The sequence below is a fragment of the Lepidochelys kempii genome, chromosome 22, assembly GCF_965140265.1.
Source record: "Lepidochelys kempii isolate rLepKem1 chromosome 22, rLepKem1.hap2, whole genome shotgun sequence".
NCBI lineage: Eukaryota > Metazoa > Chordata > Testudines > Cheloniidae > Lepidochelys > Lepidochelys kempii.
In genome coordinates, this window is record NC_133277.1 from 18,858,174 (window position 1) to 18,877,035 (window position 18,862).

Below are 18,862 nucleotides of genomic sequence, written 5' to 3' on the forward strand. Positions count from 1 at the left end.
ACTTTTTCCAAGCCAATACCCCGAGGAGTTGGGGGGGAGGCAGGAAGGAGGCGAATTTCATCTGGCCTCACTAATCTGGTCTATAAGGGCTGAACACACTCCCTCTGGCTGGCTCCAGGCCCAGGCTGCTACCAGTTTCTCATGTGCAGGAAGTGAGCAAAAAAGCCACAAGGAGTCCAGCCCCCAGTTGCTGCAGCCAGTCTGTAGCTCTCCAGTCACCTCTCCTTCACTTCTCTAGTCCTACTGTGCTCAGGAGTATTTACACAGCGCCCCCGCCCCACCCGCAGGAAGGGGCCATGAGAGAGGACAGCTTCTTCCCCCTGCCCTGACTTTTACCTGTTCTGTTTCCTGTTGATGTCCCAGCTCAGCGCAGCTGCAGGTCTCCAGCACTCTCAGACTTAGCACCCTTCTCGCAGTCCTTCTCTTGTGGTTGTAGCTCTGCTCCCCTGCAAACCCTGCCATGGAGCTAGTCTGTTTTGATTCTGTTCTCATGCCTTCTGCTGAACTAGACCTTTGCTTTTTCTTTGTGTTTTTCCTTCTGAGAAAACATTTTCCCATACATTGTTCAAAAATCCCTTCCCTTATGCCCTGCCCAACCTGCATGCAATCCGCCTAGGGCACCTACCTGCCTATCAAAACCAAACTGCCACAGGGCACTTTCCTGGGGGGTTATTTCTGTGTTCGTGGGACAGTTCATTTGTAGTAAGTTAAAGGTGGTCACTCTTGCTGCTGATGATGACATTTATTGGCAGGTTTGCATTGCACGGCAGAAGAGGCACTGTTACAAAAACTCTGCTTATGGCATGTGTTTGTACGAACACGCTGCAGCCCAAAGGATGCAGAGAATACACAAGTGCACAGAGCAATGAAAGCTGGTTCTGCTGCTCCCTCCCTCAGTGCCGGAGACACTCTCATTGCTTGCAGATTGTCTCCAACTCTAGTCCCTGAGCCTCCTTCCTGCAGTCTGTAGCGAGCTGAACGCCTCTGCGAGAAAGCACAAACGCTCTGCAGCTGGGGACACAAGGGCGCAACCCACGATTTGACACTGCTTCTGACAATGTAGCTGACAATCACAGATAACATATCCTAATGCCCATACGTTTCCCTAGCAGTCACTGCACTGCACTGCCCAAAGCCAAACCCACAGCCATGACAAGAAGTGTTCAGGTAGACAGAACAATGCTGTTGGAGTTTGATGCCTCAGAGTCTTTAATGAATGGAGCATCCCCTCAAGGTAGGTCAGTGTTCTTCACTCAGGCATGAGGAGGGGAAATGCCTTTCCCGAGGAGTCGGAGGGAGCCAATGCCCAGTGCAGGGGTAACTTGGGAGTTCCTGCCTCCTCACCCTTTGCTCCAGTGTCTCAACCACGTTTCTCCTCCCGAGGCTGGAGTTTAGCCACACGCTCGCTTTCCCACCCCTCTTATTTCAATGCTGTTCTGGTGATTTCCTATTTTGCCAGCAGATATTGTTGCTCAGACACGCACACCCTACCACACCACTGCTCACACGTGGGGCATTAGGGGACATTCATGTCCTGAAGAGGGCAACCAGAAAACCACGAACAAGCATTTGGGGCTTTTGTGAAGTATTTGCTTTCGTTATTCATGTTGTACGGCCAAATTTCCATGTTTGTTAATTTACTTCACTAAAGAGGGAAGTTTGTTGCAGTCTCATTTTGTACAAGGCATTTTCCCCACCTGTACAAAAATAACTATCAATTTCTGTGGCCCATCAACACATTCTGTAACCTTCTGCTTGCGAGTTTTCTGTGTTCCCTGTTTATTTTGTACCATGCAAAGAGTTCAGCAGAGGGCCCTGCCGCCCTTCTTCACATGTGCGTGCTAACGATGAGTGAGTCTTGCCAGGCACTAGATCCTGGCACACAAGGAGTTAATTGCCTTTGCCCCAGTGTATTTTGCATGAGTGATTAGTGGTGGAAAGCTCCCAAATCCAGCTCTACAGTGTGAAAATACAGGTCCCAGTTCCATATAAAATAACAGCATGTGCCTTTCTCTAGCACAGCTCCAGAGAGGATCTCAAAGCGCTCTACAGACAGCAACGAGCTAAGCCTGGCCATACTGCCGGGGTTATCATCGCCATCTCCTGAAGCTTCCACAGCAGGATTCCTGACGCCCAGCCCCCTGCACTAGGCTGCATTGCGTCCCTGCAGGAAACAATTCCACAGCAGAGAACGGTGGGAACAGAATGGCTTTCCTTCCAGCAGCTCCCAAGCTGCACGGGTGGAAGTGCAGTGTGGGGTTCAGCACTGAGGAATCTCCCCAGACTCCAGCCCTGGTGCAGACAAGGGAAGCTGAGGTGTGCACTGGTGTCTCTTATCCCCGTTTCAAGCAGGAGGAAATTGAGCCGGTGCACATGCAGCTCTGCTAGTCTACACTTGTAGCTTGCACTGGGTGCGGCTGCATCAGGGCTCACTCCCAATACAGACATGGCCCATGTTTCCCTCCCCACCCCAGGAAGTGAGGCACAGCCGAAGAAATTGAGGATGATATAGTGGATGGAGAAGTTATTTGAGAAACAAAAATTGCAACACTTTCATTTCAGTGGAAATGGAGCATCTGCTTTTTGGGCTCCTTTTCAAAGAAACCGAGAGCCCAGGAATTCCCCCAGCTTTGGTGACCACTCGAAACTAGGAAGAACCCCACACCAAAGCTGAGCACTGTTGAAAATGTGGGGGAGTCAGACCGGAATCAGAGACTATGATGGTTCCCGTTTACACAAAGACATTGGCCATCTTATTTTGGGCCTGGGGCAGACCAGATTTGACCCATGGTCCTAGTGCCTTGCTCCCTGGGCCAGGAGAAGTGGAGAAAGCTGCATCCCTTGGAAGGAGGGAATGAGACTTGCTTAGCCAATCCCATGCCCCTGGAGTCACCAGGACTGTCCCCACGGGAGCAGGTCCACAAGACTCCAGTCTAGTCCTCCTGACCTGACATTTGGGTGCTTGGGAAATGGATTCCGGGGGGTGAACAGAGCAGGGTAGGATCCCTGTCACTGGGCAAATGGCACAGCAATAATCCTGAAAATAAAGGGTCTGGGAACAAAATTGCTCAGGGGCATGTTTGATTTCACACCCAGAGAACACCCTGCCACCGGCACCTCCGTATGGGGCAGCCCTGCCTGCAGCCAGCACATTGGCTGCATGTACTTGCCCAGCACGCTCATTAAGAGCAAGCTACTTTGGGCACAGAGCAGTTGTATCTGGACCTGGCCATGGAGAAGGGATAGCACAGCATGGAGCCAATCATAGAATCAGAACTGGAAGGGAACTCGAGAGGTCATCTAGTCCAGTCCCCTGCACTCATGGCAGGACTAAGTATTATCTAGACCATCCCTGACAGGTGTTTGTCTAACCTGCTCTTAAAAATCCCCAATGATGGAGATTCCACAACCTCCCTAGGCAATTTATTCCAGTGCTTAACCACTCTGACAGTTAGGAAGTTTTTCCTAATGTCCAACCTAAACATCCCTGGCTGCAATTTAAGCCCATTGCTTCTTGACCTATCCTCAGAGGTTAACAAGAACATTTTTTCTCCCTCTTCCTTGTAACAACCTTTTATGTACTTGAAAACTGTTACCATGTCCCCTCTCAGTCTTCTCTTCTCTTTAGACTAAACAAACCCAATTTTTTTCAAACTTCCCTCATAGGTCATGTTTTCTAGACCTTTAATCATTTTTGTTGCTCTTTGCTGGACTTTCTCCAATTTGTCCACATCTTGCGTGAAATGTGGCACCCAGAACTGGACACAATACTCCAGCTGAGGCCTAATCAGCATGGAGTAGACCGGAAGAATTACTTTTTGTGTCTTGCTTACAACGCTCCTGCTAATACATCCTAGAATGATGTTCGCTTTTTTTTGCAACAGCGTTACACTGTTGACTCATGTTTAGCTTGTGATCCACTATGACCCCCAGATCCCTTTCCACCATACTCCTTCCTAGGCAGTCATTTCCCATTTTGTATGTGTGCAACTGATTGTTCTGTCCTAAGTGGAGTACTTTGCATTTGTCCTTATTGAATTTCATCCTATTTACTTCAGACCATTTCTCCAGTTTGTCCAGATCATTTTGAATTTTAATTCTATCCTCCAAAGTACTTGCAACCCCTCCCAAGTTGGTATCATCTGCAAACTTTATCAGTGTACTCTCTATGCCATTATCTAAATCACTTATGAAGATATTGAACAGAACTGGACCCAGAACTGATCCCTGAGGGACCCCACTCATTATGCCCTTCTAGCTTGACTGTGAACCACTGATAACTGCTCTCTGGGAACAGTTTTCCAGCCAGTTTCCAATGCATTACTTCTCTGTAGATGTGGACAAGCCCCTGCTCCTGGGGCCAGGGAAGGTGCCGCTCCCACATCTCTGCTCCGGAGCAGGAGGGGGAAGTGCTCAGCTGTTACTTTGTGGGCAGCAACTTGGTGCTGGAGAGGAAGTCACTTCCCTCAGACACCATGCCAGACTGAGGCCATGAGCAGGCCTGTGAATGGGGGAATTGAAACAGGAGCCTGGGGAAAACCCAGGATTTCCCACCACCCAACAGGCCTCAGTCATGGCAAGGGTTTTTCTGAGGGGAAATCTCAATCCCCTGGACAGGCCTGGAAAAGCTGGCCAACAGCAGGACAAGAGATGGCACTAGATAGACCAGTGGCTGCCTGGCTCCCGGGGAGCAGCCCCACATTCTCCAAGCATGAGGCACCAAGGCCAGTGGGGCAGCAGACCAGCCAATAGCTGCCTATCCTTGTGCCCTCTCCTACCCAGGGACTGCGACACGCCGGGGCAGCATGGTCAGCCGGGCTGAATGTGGACAAACCCATCTGCTTTTCTTCCACTCTGGAAGCTTTTTCTGGGATGATCAGCTGTGCACCTCTGAGCTGGGTGTCACCCGGAGGAGTTGGCGAGGGGCCATTTAGTGCCAGCCATCACTGTGCTGTTACCTGGGGCTCTCCCAGTCTGTCTGTTGGGCCCACCTCATTTCTCACGTGATCCTGAGACAGCAGGCTCCTCAGGCAGGGACCATCTCTGTCCTGCGTCTACAGCACCTAGCAGAGCCCTGATCCACAGCATGGGGCCCTGCGTGCTACCAGGATACCAATCATCAGCAGTGAGAAGTGGGACAAGGAGATTTTTCCACTGGGGAATGTAGGGAGCTCCCCAAAAGCCACCCACCCACCATGTTGTAGTGACTCTCAGCCACTGAAGAGCGTGGGCCTAGCACAGGGAGGGCAGGGATGCTTTCTCTTATCAGCCCTTGTGACCCAAACCAGGCTGCTGCCTGAGCAACAGTGCCAGGGATGGAACCAGAGCCCGGTGAGAAGCTGCAGTCCAGCCTGTCACTTGCACCTCACTGCTGCTCTGATCCCTTCTCAGCCGCACACACAAGCTAAGGCGGCCACGTCCCAGCCCAGTGGGGATGGACAGAGAGACAGCGCATGTAGTGGATAGCAGTATCCTGAGCAAAGACACAGGGAAACGGATATTGCTCACACAACCACCTCTGCAGAGCCAATGACCTGTCATGAAAGAGGGGAAAGGTTAGGTTCCCAATACACATGTATTTCTGGCAGGCAGCAATGCCCTGGGGTGCTGGTGGGAAAGGGCTCTCCTTGAGAATGCTGAATTGGGGTGAAATGGACAGGCTGTCTGGGTACAGAGAGGCAGGTGTGTCCAGTCACAGAGGACAAGCCCATTTCCCAGCTGTGTACCTGACACCTGTTCTCATGTGTATTCACTGGGTGTTTTCAGCAGCAGCGGGGCTGATGAAAGAGGGAGCTCCAGCTGCTTGCTCTTCTGGCCCAGTGGCTGACCCAAAGATCACAAGGCCTGTCCTGTGCAGCCATTTAAGGGGACAGTGAGTTGAGGGTGGGCTGTAATATTTTATGAAAAAGCAAGAGCCAGGTACAGAGCTGCCCTCTCCCACCCTGACTCACCTGGCCTGGGCCAGAGAGCACGGCCCCTCCCCAAAGCCCATGCCTATGATCAGAGGAGAAGGCAGGAGAGGAAAGCAGACTGCAGTGAAAAGAGCTGCAGGAGAAAGGGGACTGCCCCACCCAAGGTTTATGAGTGGCACACGCCTCCCCAGTTTCAAAGAGACTTTTTTATGTCGCAGCTGAATCAGACTGAGATTCTTAGGAAGGTCTGAGATAAAGACGCCCACGGCTAATGATCAACCGCCCTTGCTCCCTGCCCTGGAGCGAATGAACCACTGCAGCCTCACCTTGCAGCATCAGTATCTCTGGCTTTGCAGCGTCACATGTTCCTGTCATGAAACCGCATGTAGCCGCTTCCCATGTCGCTCATGGAGCCGCTGACTGTGAACGGCGGGGCCAGCTCCACTTCCACAGACTTCAGGCTGCTAAAGGGAGCCAGAGAGAGGCAGATGCCTGATGGAGCTGCTCCAGGACATTAATACACACACACGATCTGTTTGTACCAGGGGCTGCGTTGACAAGTCCTGAGAAGCCCAAGTGCTGCAGACAGTTATCCTGGATGGAGCAGACTGGAGCCACCTGTGTTACATGCAGAAGTGCCCCGACAGGCCCCAGCATCCCATCCCTGGAATCTCCATCTCAGGCTGAGGGGCCCCATGTCACCCAGATGCTACAGATGTGCTAGTCCAGAGGCAGAGACCCGACCCCACCTAGGGTTTGGGTCCGAAGCTGAGTCAGCACTGGGCTTGGCTCTGGCAGCTGAAATCTGGAAGCTGTTGGCATGGGACTGCAGCCCCAAATGCAGCTCCCACCAGTCAGCGCACGGCACTGCGTCTGGGCTGCTGCCTGACACAGGCAGGCACGAGGCGTGTTTAGCAGAGTAATGGGCCCTGCACTTCTGTTCCCGCCCCGCTCCTGGGACACTCACAGAAAAGGCAAGAGCAGGAAGAGCCCAGCACCTCCTCCAAGCCTAACTCTTCCACCAAGCACCGGGCAGAGACACACACATGCACTGGCCACTCCTCCCCCCAGAGCATAACCAGGCTCTCTGACTCTGCCTAGTGAGAGCGATGATGGGGAGCTGTTCTCCTCTGGCTGGCTTAGCAGATAACACTGGGGAAAACTGCCAAACTACCCCGCTCCTGCCCTGAGGAGAGACCTGAGGCAATTCACCGCACACGCCTGCCAGCGGGCATTAAATATACTCACCGGATGTGATACAGGTTGAAAACAAAATTAGGGCCTGGGCAGCAAAAAAGGGAGAGAGGAGACCGTTAGGGGGATGGAGAAGGGCTGCAGCCTGCAGACTACACAATGCACCCGTATCCACGGCATGGAGTAACTACAAGGCACTAGGAAGCAGTAGGTGAGAATTGCCCGTTCCTGGCCTGCACTGTCCTGACTTGCCTGCTTTGTGCATCTCGCTGCATATCAGACAGCGAGAGCGAACGGTGTCCACAGACCCAGACAAGGGGCGAGGTGATGTGTGGAGGGGAGCTCCCTAGGCACAGACAGTGACCCCTCCACTCCAGAACCCTGCCTGCCTCAAGCCCCATTCTAACCACCCTGCAGACCCCATTGCCCGTTATCCCTGGGCGGTCCGTGCTCCTGGACAAGCTGAGCCACGGGAGTTCTGGCTTGGCCTCTGGGTGTCTGGCATCATACACAGCAGCTCCTTGGGGATGATCTACCCAACTGAGGCTGCGGCCACGAGGCTGCTAACTCAGACCAGAGGCCATTTGTTCCTCGCTTTCCCTCACTCTCTCTCTCGGTGTGGCTAAAGGGACAATAAGGGTAGCACAGTCCGTGTATTTGTGGACACAACGGGTCAGCCCCACAGCCGTGTGTGCCATCACACACTCTGAGCAAAGCACGAGTTAACAGAGCAACTGCTGCTCTCAATGCGGGGTGTAAATTAGTACAGAGGGCAGGAACCTTTAGCTCCCCATTTACCTGCAAAAAGGCCTCTCTGGATAATGGAATGGGTAAACGTGCCATTGGTGCAAATGTCAGTGCTGATTTACACCAGTTGAGGATCTGGCCCTGCATTCTGGCTGGGCCAGACAGTGCCCCAAACATGCAGTTCAGCACCCCTCCTAAAGAGCCCGATGACTCAAGGCCTTTGGTCTCTAGCCCGCAGACACTGACCCAGGGGGTCCCTTGCTCCCGCCAGCTTGCTCTAGGATGGTCCCAGCCTCTAACTGCCAGCTGTCCTGCCAGACGGGGCCAGGAGCTCATGCCAACCAGGGCAGCTGAGTGGCATGAGGTGGGGGCTGTGCTGATTCACCACGTTCAGCCCCTCTGGCTATCCGCAGCACCAGCCTGGTTTGCCTTTGTCTGAAAACAAGCCATGCTGTTGTCCTGGATCCTCGCTAGTTGGTGAAATTACGCGTGGAGGCTCTCTGTGAGGATAGATAAAGTCCAGGAGTTTCTCTGCTCTGAAACCTTTCAGGTTCATATAACCCTGCCCCTTTTCTCTGGTCCAGGCCAGGCAGGTGTGCTATTGACAGGCATTGCTCCAGCATGCAGCACTGGGACATTCTCGAAAAGACTGAAAATGGTCTCCGGCTCCGGGAGCTCAGCTGCTTTCAAGGCAGGCTAGTAGGGTGGCCAGGGCCCTGGCTGGGGCTCATGAGCGCTGCATGAGTGGGGAGCTAGTGGACTATAGGAGTTCAGCTCCTCCCTTTGTGTGCTGGTCTGAGTCACCGGGAACAGTCACAGAGCTTCCCAAAGCCGAATGCACCCAGCGCTCCTCTTGGAACAGCTGCACTGGCCTCTCCTGACTCACTTTGGACGGCCTCACCCTGGGATCACACAGAGAGGCAGCCCTTCGAGAGCTAGGGTTCCACTCAGGGAGCCTTTGGGTCTGAAAAGCCAAGCTCCCGTCTGCTCTGCATGGGCACTAAAGATCCAGCTTTGCAAGACAGAGCTGGGTGCCCTGGGGTCTGTCCAAAACCTCCCACCTTCGTAACATCCTGGCTGATGCTGGGTGCTGCTTGTCTGCTGCCTCCTCCCAAGACTGGAGCAATTCCTGCCCACAGGTAGCTTGTTGTGCACACGGGAAATGGCAGGTGCTGTCCACCATTCTGAGTCCGAGAGCATCATGCAGCAGGGGACAGACGCCGGATGCTGCGCTCCTGGCCCTAGTCTCAGTGGGACAAACGCTCCCTGTCTCACTCAGCAATGCCTGACAGCACAGGGACTCACACACCTAGCACACAGCTGGCTTGGGTCTGGCACTGGAGACACAAACATAAAATCCTTGTGCGGGGTCCCGTGGGAGCCCCTTCTCTGACCAGGGCGCTGTCCCATCAGCAGCTCCCATTGTCTCGGGGGCAGCCCCGGCTCAGAGTCAGACATGGGACCGTACATGGAGAAGTTCAGAGGGGACTGTGGTACCTGTGTAGGTAGAGGCTCAGTATCTGCCTCTGCCTAAGGCCTTCTCCACTGGCCCATACTTACGACGCCAACCTGGTCCTCTCAGGTACCACTTGAGAACGGTGTAGCCAAAGATGCCTAGGAGCAGCAAGGCCAGGCCGATGCCCAGGATAAGCCCGAGGATGCTGATGGGCTCGATTCCTGCAAGTCAGAAACAGGACATGCTCTGCCAAGGAACATTCCCAAGGCGCTGGGGAGGTGACCTGGAGCTCTGGTGCTGCAGGGAGATGGGTCCCGGAGACTGGGGTAGGCTACAGAGCCCTTCCCCGCCAGGTCACCAGCTGCGCTGTTCTTCTTAAGGCATGGTGAGATTGTGCACAGCAGTACTGCTATGTAGACAATACCTAACACGGCACAGTGGAACCAACCCTCTGGGACTTCTTGAGTCTCAGGGATCCAGGGTTGTTCTTAAAGCCCCAGCTCTTGGAGTCACGGGATTGTGGGAGAATCCCAGCTTTCATTTTTAAAGAAACTAAGTCCTCTCCTGTCTGACCACCCCCCACACCCACACCCCACTGGCTCAGTGGGTCCAGGACGATGGTCCTTGAACATCTGCAGCAGTGACACGGGGTATCTGGTAGGAAACACCCTTGGCTCCCTGCTTGTTCCCTTTGACTCCCATGGAGAAGCAAGAGTCTCCTCTCCATGTTGGGCCTCCCCACCCCTCCTTTATCTTGTCTAGTTAGACTGTGAGCTCGTTGGGGCAGGGACGGTCTCTCACAGCACCTGGCACCATGGAGCCCTGGCTCAACCACGGCCTCTCAGCACGCCCGTCATACGCACCATGCTGCTAAGGAGGGACGGGAGCTTTGGGAGACAGGAGCCCTGCACTGGCAAGTGCAAGGCGCCATGTTTGCTTGCAGCTCCCCCACGTTCACCCCAAAGGCAGGAGCGGGATGGGGATATTTGCAGGTGTAACAATCCCCGTGCTGGAAAATTGGCCCGGGAAGGGAGTGTGACGTCTCTACAGTGAGTCTGGGCAGCGTAGGAGACCCTCTGCCTTCAGTCTAAACAGGAAGCTGCACTGGCCATAAACAGGATTCCTCATTCCTCAGGAGCAGGACCCAGGAGCTGCCAAATTCCCGGCTATTCCCGGCCTACGTTTACCGCCAGGAGGTGACAGGGTTTGACCTCGGCTCTGGGAGGCCCGAGGGTCCCCTGGGCTCAGACTGCTCACTCACATCTCTGCAACTCCTTCCCGGCATGGCCAGGCCCTGCTGCACCTGGCTGAGACTGGGACACGGCCATGGGGAAGGGCCTGGTGCTGAGCCCAGATAAGGGATGTCCTCGCTGGACGGGGGAGCAGCAGGGAGGGCAAGGATTGTGGGGCCCCCATATCAGGGGGCAGAGCCTCCTTGCCCTGCACAGCACAGCATGCAGCCTTGTGGGGTCCATGGATTCCCCTGGCCCCTCTGTCCTCATGGGCGCTCATTCAGAGGGGTGAGCCTGCCCTTCCTGGGACATGCCCCTTGCCACGCCCATGGTCCAGCCATGGGAGAAGGGCCGGGAGCACGTTTAATTTGTATTTCAATCAACACAAGTTAGCACAATTTGTCTGTCAGCCTGAGTCTGCACGTTTTGGCCCAAACAAGTCAGCTCCAATCCTGCCTGCATGCCCATAGCCCAGGGCAGGAGCAATACCTGCTCCCTCCCTCGTCCCGGACAGGGCAGTCACAGGTCCGCAGCACAGGGGAAGCAGCCAGTGGTTGCCTGCTCTCCTCTGCTCCCCAGCAACCCCCGTGGCCAAGGCTGCTCAGTCTCCGGCAGGTTTACGAGAAGCGGGACGGTGGGGCGAGAGTTGTGAAAGCACAATCATCATGGGGGGCGACGGGGGCCAGAGACAAAACTCCAGGCTGCTGCAGCAGCCTCTGAGCCAGCCCTGGACACACTCAAATGTGTGGGGCAGAGCTGCCCAGTGTTTCAGGCACTGGGCCCCCGGCGCTCTGGGGAGGCTCCTGGGTCCACCTGGGATTCAGCCCCTTTGCTCAGCATCACCGCACCGCCCCCAGGAGCCAACTGGGACCCTGCAAGCGTCAGCGGCTGAAGTCTGGGCCTGGCTGAGGGCCCCCCTGGACTCCCTTTCACTGCCACTCTCAGCTTCAGCAGGGCCTAACTCCCCCCATGGCTCGGTTCCTGGCATAGGAAGCCGGACCCAATGCGTTAGGGCATGTGTAGGGCAGCTCCGTGATGCATCAGCCCCCTTAGTGCAGCGAACAGCAGCGTGTCTCCCTGGGTAGGGCAATTCCTGGGCAGCTGGCACCCTCTAGCGGCCATGTCCTGCTGTGCCAGTGGAAGCTGTACCCACCCTGAGAATTGAAGGAGCCCCAGGCCAGCCAAGCCCCAGCTCGATGCTGTCCCGTCCCATCCCCACTGCTCCAATGTCCCTCTCGCCCCCGACTCTGAGGGCACCATCCTGCTGCGGGGCTGGGGGCACAGACATGGAGTGGGGGAACATGGGCAGGGCACTGGGGCCCCTGCAGCAACCCTTTGATAAAAAACGCCCCCGCAAGCAGAAGGGGGAGTGGGCTGATCTCTGCCTCAGAGGGGAGTCACCCCTTTCTGGTAACCCAGTGGCGACGATTCATCCCAGGGCTGGGGCAGATACTTCAGAGGCATAAAGCTTTGCCCCTGGAAGGAACCGATGGCCCCACAGCCCCCATCCTTGCAGCGGGCACCCCCTTTCCAGGGACCCTGGGGCCGAGGGGTCCATATAATCAGCGAGTATCCCAGGGTCTCCCCAGTCATGGGCTCCATCCCCTGCCGAAGAGCAGCTTCCTAGCCCCCTCTCCCTGCTAGCCAGGCACCTCAGTGAGTGCTGGGCCAGCCACAGGCTCTGGGGGCTCTCTGTGGGCAAAGCCGAGCAGCACCCCCCAGCTCTTTGCGTCACTTTAGCTGTTTTCCTGGGCCGTGTGACACTGATGGGTCCGGTGAGCTCAAGGCAGGCGAAGGGGACCCGCTGACGGCCTCAGGTTCCAAAGCACTGCCCACAGCCTGAGCCTGGGACTGCGGGGGGCTTCCCCGAGCCAGCTGTTACCCGCAGCCTGGGCATCTGGGCCACACACCCAGTGCGAGGGAGATGCCCGCGGGCTCGGCACTCTCAGCCCCCAGCTTGAGTCATTGCCTCAGCTGTGCCAGGCCCCTGCTCGGGAGAGTGGTAACCCCCTAGCTGCCAGAGGCACTCACCCCTCAGGCAGGCAGCCCCCCAGCACAGAGAGCGACCAGCAACAGGGCACCGGGCGGCTCAACACAGGGCCACTGCTGGTGGAGGTGCAGGGGCTGCAGGAGAGAGAAAGGCCCCTGTGCATTCGCATCACAGCAGGGACGGGGACGCTGCTCACAGGTGACTGCCTCTGCCCTACCACAGTCAAAACCCCATAAAGAGCTGCCCAGGGGCCGCAGTTTGCAGAGAACAACAAGTGCTATCAGCCCTACAAAACCCAGGCGCTGTGCTGCATATCGCTGAGCCTCGTCTACTGCAGGCTTCTTCTCGCTTCACTGACGCGTGAGGTCTATACAGCTACACCGGTCTCTGTACCAGCCGTCTCCTCGGAGCTGACACAGCTGGTGCCAGTGTTCAGACACCAAGCTCTGCCTCCCACTTCAGCTGGGCTCAGGGAACTCAGCATCTCCTCTGTGCCTGCCATGCCACCCTCAGCCCTGCAGTCACCACCCGCTGCCCAGTTAGCACCCAGTTCAGCCACACCCCTGCAATGGCTTTCCCACAGACACGGCACTGAAGCCATTAACCCTTGATACAGAGACTGGAACACAGCTCGGTAACGAGGTTTGGGCCCATATGCAAAGCACGATCAAACCAGGAGTGCCACGAAGCTCCTATAAATAGATGAACTGCAAATGTGGAGGATGACTATGGTATAAGAGAGTCCTCCAAAACAGTCACATCCATGCTGTGCATCGGCACTGGTGCACGGTTTGCTTAGCACAGCTCTCAGACAGAAAATCCCTGACTGTACTGGTCAAGAAATGGAGAAGGAAGCCTGCCAGCAACAAGCGTGGTTGGACACAGCCATTGCCAGCACCATGCAGCTTTCTGCAACTCCAGCACTGCCAACTTTTGCTGTGTAAGCCAGTGGTTTTCAAACTTTTTTCATTTGCAGACCCCTAAAAAATTCTGAGGGGAGGTGCAGACCCCTTTGGAAATCTTGGACAGTCTGCGGTCCCCTCAGGAAATCCACAGGCTGAAAACCAGTGGTGTAGGGTGTTTTTCATAAACCCCAGCTGCTGGAGTCATGTGATGATGGGAGACTTTCCTATTTCCTGTTTTTAAAAAGCAAGTTTCTAACCCTTGTGTTTTCAGAGCAGAGCTTGGAGACACGACCCCTAAAGGCTCAGAAACCAGAAGGCCAAGAAAACAAAACCCAAATTATTATTTTTTGTTCCATTTCTTATGTATCCTTATAGTGTATAGACCATAACTGCTGTATATAACTGTATATGACATTGGCGTAACTATTAATGATTTCACTACATGATGCATTTTATTATATAAATCCTATGAATTTGCAGCCCATCTCAGGATCTGGCTGGGGTCAGGGATGCTGTCACTCAGTCACACACCCCAACTAGCCAGTTTGGGCAAGCACAAATCTCTAGTCAAGAATTTCCCACTGTCTGGTCAGTGAAAAGTACAGTAATGCATTGGCTGGTGTGCTAATGGCAGGAATAAGAACTGTTCTATGGTGTGTCATAGACCCCCATGCAGCTGACAGCTAAGGGAGATTCTCCTAGGGGCCTATGCTTTCAGAGCAGGAGGAGCTGAGTTCTGCCCCTGTGACGTTATAAACAGGCACAATGTACCGCACGGTGACAGCTGTGACATCCTAGCTGGCCACAGCTTCTCACAGTGCCCGAGAAAGACGCCTGCAGGGTTTGTCGATATCATGGAGCATCCGTGCCACCTTCCAGCTCCTCTTGCCATGCAGCATAGTAAAGTGGCCCTGTCGCTTTGATGTCAGGGCTCTCCCCCCATAGACTGCTCTGTGGCCTCTGAAACCGCCCAGGGACTGGAATACTCCGGGGTAGCCTGGAACAGCTTTGTGTCTGGGTCAGATCCCCACGCCGTGGCTCAAGGGCAGCAGCATCTGCCAGCTGCAAGTTCCTATACCGAGGCAGCAGAGAGGAAGACCTAACAAGCAAGCTCAATTTAGATAAAAATGCCCCTGGGGTGAGAACATTTCCCCAGGAGATCACAGTGTCTGCACCGTGTGCTAGATCCCAGGTAACATTTGCACAGCCCGGTGAGACCCAGCTAATGCACTGCGGAGATGCGGCTCCTGGTGCTGTCTAACACCCCCGCTGCTTTCAGAGGGCACTGGCAGAACTTGTTGGAGCCGAGTCCAGATTTCCTGCCCACGGCTAGGCAAAGCAGGGCATAAAACAGAGTGGCTATGCATGGGCGCTCCTCACCCCCACACACCACAGAACCCGCTCCACAGCCGCTTACTCTGCCTCACCTGGGAACATGGACAGCACGGTCTGGAAACTGCAGGGATCCACTGAGCACAGCCCCCAAGCGCAGCTGGAACCGGGGAGCAGCAGGCCTCCAAATGCTCAGACACTGCAGTGCTGGGGGCCAGGAGAGAGACTGAGGACCCCAGTCCCTGGTCTCAGCGTGTCACCACAGCAACCACAAGGGCCACCAAATCTGTTCTGATCTGGGCTTTGCATGCACAAGTGCTTGACAGTGGGCCATTGCACCGCCCTGCCCCACTGTGCCTCCGAGTCAGCCAGGTATGAAGCCTGACAGGAATCCTTACTCCGGACGGCCGGAGGAAGATGTGGAGCCTTTGCTTCAAGGCGCTGGCTTGCACTCCCCCCCCCGGCAGGCAGTGACTAAAAGCCAGTGCTGGCCAAGACAAAAGGAACTGCTGGTTTAAGCCCAGAGTTCCTCAGAGCCAGGTGTTAACTGCATCACAACCAGAAAGACGCGAAGTGTGGCACTGGGCCTACGTGGGGAGCAGCCATCATGAGTCCCTGTTGGCCTGGGCCTGGATTGGAATCAGTGAGCCAACCCTGTTACCAGCTCCTTGAACCACCCAGTTCTCTGAATTAAACCGGCCTATAGTGCAATGCTGCTAGAAAAGCAGCTAGGTAAAAATGGCACCCATTGACCCCACAGCTCCGCTCCCTGCGTCTCAGAATCAGACCTGCTCCCTGTTCCCTCCTGTGACCAATCTATATGGATACAGCAGAGGGAGCTGGGTTCTGGTCTGCCTCACGCATCATCAACAGAGCAGCCAGGCCAGCACCCCGGACAGAACCTTTCCTGGGGGATGCGAAGAGCAGGAGGGGCTCAGCAGGGGGTTGGAGCCTGGATGAAGTTTGCTGTCCCGGTGGGGAAAAAAGCCATCCTTTGACTTGCAAACTGAGCATGTTCTTACAGGGCCCCTGGAGCAATACAGGGCCTGTGGCCTTCTGACTGCTGCTGTACATGACCAGAGAATGGTCTGTGCAAAGTGCAAGCCTGCACAGCAAACCAAGGGGGCCGGGTCTACCACCAGATCCACCAGCACTGACAGGCCTCATTTAGGGGCTCCTGGGTCACTAATTTCATGCATCAGTTCAGCATGTTTGGAAACCTAGGGCCGAGCTCACGAGCACAGAGATTTTGGTAGTTTCAGTGCATCATCCGCGTAGAGATCTCTCAGCATCACAAAATCCACCATGCTGCGTGGTACAGGGAGCAGTCTTCACATGCAATCTCCTGCATCCAGAGTGTAGCAGAACAAGACTGAGGTGCACTGGCAGAGGTGGGGGGCAGAGAGCCCCGGGCTGGAATAGCAAGGGGGCTGCAGGTCAGGACTGAGGAGCATCAGCAGAGATTAGAGAGGGTGCCTGGCTGCAGCCAATGTTCTAATCTTTCACCTCCTCCAACAGCATCATTAATGAGCTACCTCAGCCCAACAGGGGAGAGAGGAAATGCCGTTTAATTACCTGGCTTGGGATCCATCTATTTCCTGGGTCCCCAAACCCGTGGGAACAGCTTATGCAATGCACCCAGGCGGGCAGATCATCTTCCTGAGGGTGAGAGGAAAGCAGTGCTGGCTGAGACAGGGCGGTCCTGTTCAGTCTCTCCCCCCTGTTGACACAACCTGCTCCGTGTTTGCCTGACAAGGCACAGCCACTCTTCAAACATCCCCTGCGGTGACGGTGGCAGCTTGGCTCCCAGCCACGTCTCAGCCTTGGAGCCTCCACCTTCCTTTACCTAGGCCAAGGGTGTCCTCCTCTCTCCTTGTGTCCCACACACCTGGGCTTATGGGGCCTGCAGGGCAAATCTCAGCAGATGTGAGACCAGATGTGACTCTACTGCACCGTCCTTACAGAACGGAGATCCCCCCGGGTAACAGTGGGTCGAGGGCCCCTCTGCTCTGCACAGCCCTTAAGGGTCCCATGGCCCAACAGCTCCTGCATTTCCACCCTGTCTAAGGGGGGAGTGGAATGGAAGCCTGGGGATGCAGCTGATCTCACCAGCCGGCCCGGAGCAGGCGAGAGGCAGAGATTGGTTGACAGACCCCCTGCAAAGCCCCAGGGCGAGGAATGAAAACCTGCCAGGGTGCTCAGGGGGCCTGCCCCCAAAATAACCATAATAGGAGGCTCCTTCCCCTGAGGCTTGAGCTGCCCTACAGGATGCTGAAACTTGTAGCATGGGTGGATCCAAATGAATGGAAGCAGGGCCCCCACCCCATGCAATGGCCAGCCATGGCTGTGCAGGGAGCAGGGCTCAGCTGGACAGCCAGGTAGATACCAAGGGCCTGAGGCTGCAGCACCCAAGGGAGACATGAGACCTTTGGGGAGTGTATTCCCAGCCTTGGCCTCCTGGCCTTGTTGGGGTGGAAAGGGAGTTTAGCCAGGCCCGGGAGCCCAGGAGCATCATGCCCCTCTGCCCACTGCAAAGGGAATTCAGCACAGGGAGCCCTGCCCTGTGAAACTCCTGCAGGTGACTTTCCCTTGCGCAATCTCATGCCTCTCCAGTGTAGCAATGCTCTGTGTTTTCCAGACAGTGTGTAAAAAACAAACAATGAAGAAAGGGCAGCCGGGCTCCCCCAGGGAGATCTTGAATAGCATGGTGCTAACGTAGATGGTAATAGTCTGGCATTTTCCCTACCCCACTGCAAAACCTGCTGGGACAAGAGAGACCCTCCCAGCTGGAAACAGAGCTGGCTCGGCGGACCTGGAACACAGCTATCTAGGCATCTAGCGTACTGTTTGAGAAAGCCCATCATAAGAGGGAGCAAGTCATCCTCGCTCTGCCTTCTCCTAGGGCACGATTCACACCACATGGCTTAACAAGTGCCAAAGCCACAGGCCAAAGGCATCCCCAGTGCAAGTCCCTGGAAGTCAGAGGAGTTTGCACCAGGCATGACGCTGGACCCATGTGTGGCTGTGTGGCCCTGTAACGCACAGCTGCGAGATTGTACGCTGGATGCTAAAGAGCACACCAGAAGGATGAAGGGGAGCAAGCTCTCCCATGCATGCAAGCATCAAGCCAAATGCTCATCTTCCTCTAGGGGATATCCATCATCATGTCTGCAAACCATAGATCAGGGGTTGGCAACCTTTCAGAAGCGGTGTGCCGAGTCTTCATTGATTCACTCTAATTTAAGGTTTCGCGGGCCAGTCATACATTTTAACGTTTTTAGAAGGTCTCTTTCTCTAAGTCTGTACTATATAACTAAACTGTTGTTGTATGTAAAGTAAATAAGGTTTTTTAAAATGTTTAAGAAGCTTCATTTGAAATTAAATTAAAATGCCGAGCCCCCCGGACTGGTGGCCAGGACCCGAGCAGCATGAGTGCCCCTGACAATCAGCTCGCGGGCCGCAGGTTGCCTACCCCGCTATAGCTTATGACCCTGGAGAAGTGCTAATTGCTGCCACCTACTTACAGAGAGCAGGTCTCAGCCCCAGATTAATAAAGCTGTCGGACTATCCCTGCTGTTGGTGTGGTGTCCCAGGTAGTTATTGTTATTATTTACTTGTGTTATTGTCATGGCTGGCAGCTCCAGCCACGGCCCAGGACCCCTTGGTGCTGGGCACTGTGCAAACGCAGGACAAAGCGCTGGTTCCCTTCCCCAAAGAGCTGACAATCTAAGATCCCAGCGCTTCCAATTTTATTGCGTCTCATGATATTTGATACTTTGCTTAAAAGCCCAGCTCCTGGAGTGACAGGGTTAGGGGAAAATCTCAGGGGGGATGGTTCTAGCCCCTGTGATTGCAGAGAAAAGCTTGAAGATCTGAACGACCTTAACATCTCCAAGACCAGAAGGGCAAGAAAAAGAACCTTGGACCCTTTGTTTTTAAAACCTCATGATTTGTAAGCCAAACTCAGGATTTTCTGGGTCCTGACTCGTGATTTTTTGAGCACGTGGAGCTGGTAACACTGGAGTCCCTATGTTACCACTGTAGCATTTCACTGGTTCAGTGGGCAGAACACAACCACTTCCCAGGAAAATACA

General features: G+C 54.8%; 1 protein-coding gene across 3 annotated transcripts in view; it reads right to left on the reverse strand.

Annotated features, from left to right (window-relative positions):
* Positions 1-71: 71 nt before the first annotated feature.
* The window catches only part of SMIM35 (small integral membrane protein 35), a 38,477-nt gene continuing 19,686 nt past the window's right edge, over positions 72-18,862 (reverse strand). Inside the window, exons 2-6 of one of the 3 annotated variants that reach the window (XR_012155890.1) lie at positions 9,414-9,530; positions 7,161-7,194; positions 6,239-6,376; positions 626-1,011; positions 72-538 (exon numbers count right to left, since the gene is read on the reverse strand). Coding sequence is in view for 2 of the 3 variants with exons in the window: in XM_073320552.1 (XP_073176653.1) it covers positions 6,271-6,376; positions 7,161-7,194; positions 9,414-9,530 (257 nt within the window). In the remaining variant the exon portion in view is untranslated. Of the gene's footprint in view, positions 1,012-5,487; positions 5,535-6,238; positions 6,377-7,160; positions 7,195-9,413; positions 9,531-18,862 lie in introns of those variants that run through there. The other 2 variants (XM_073320552.1, XM_073320554.1) reach the window with 2 other exon arrangements.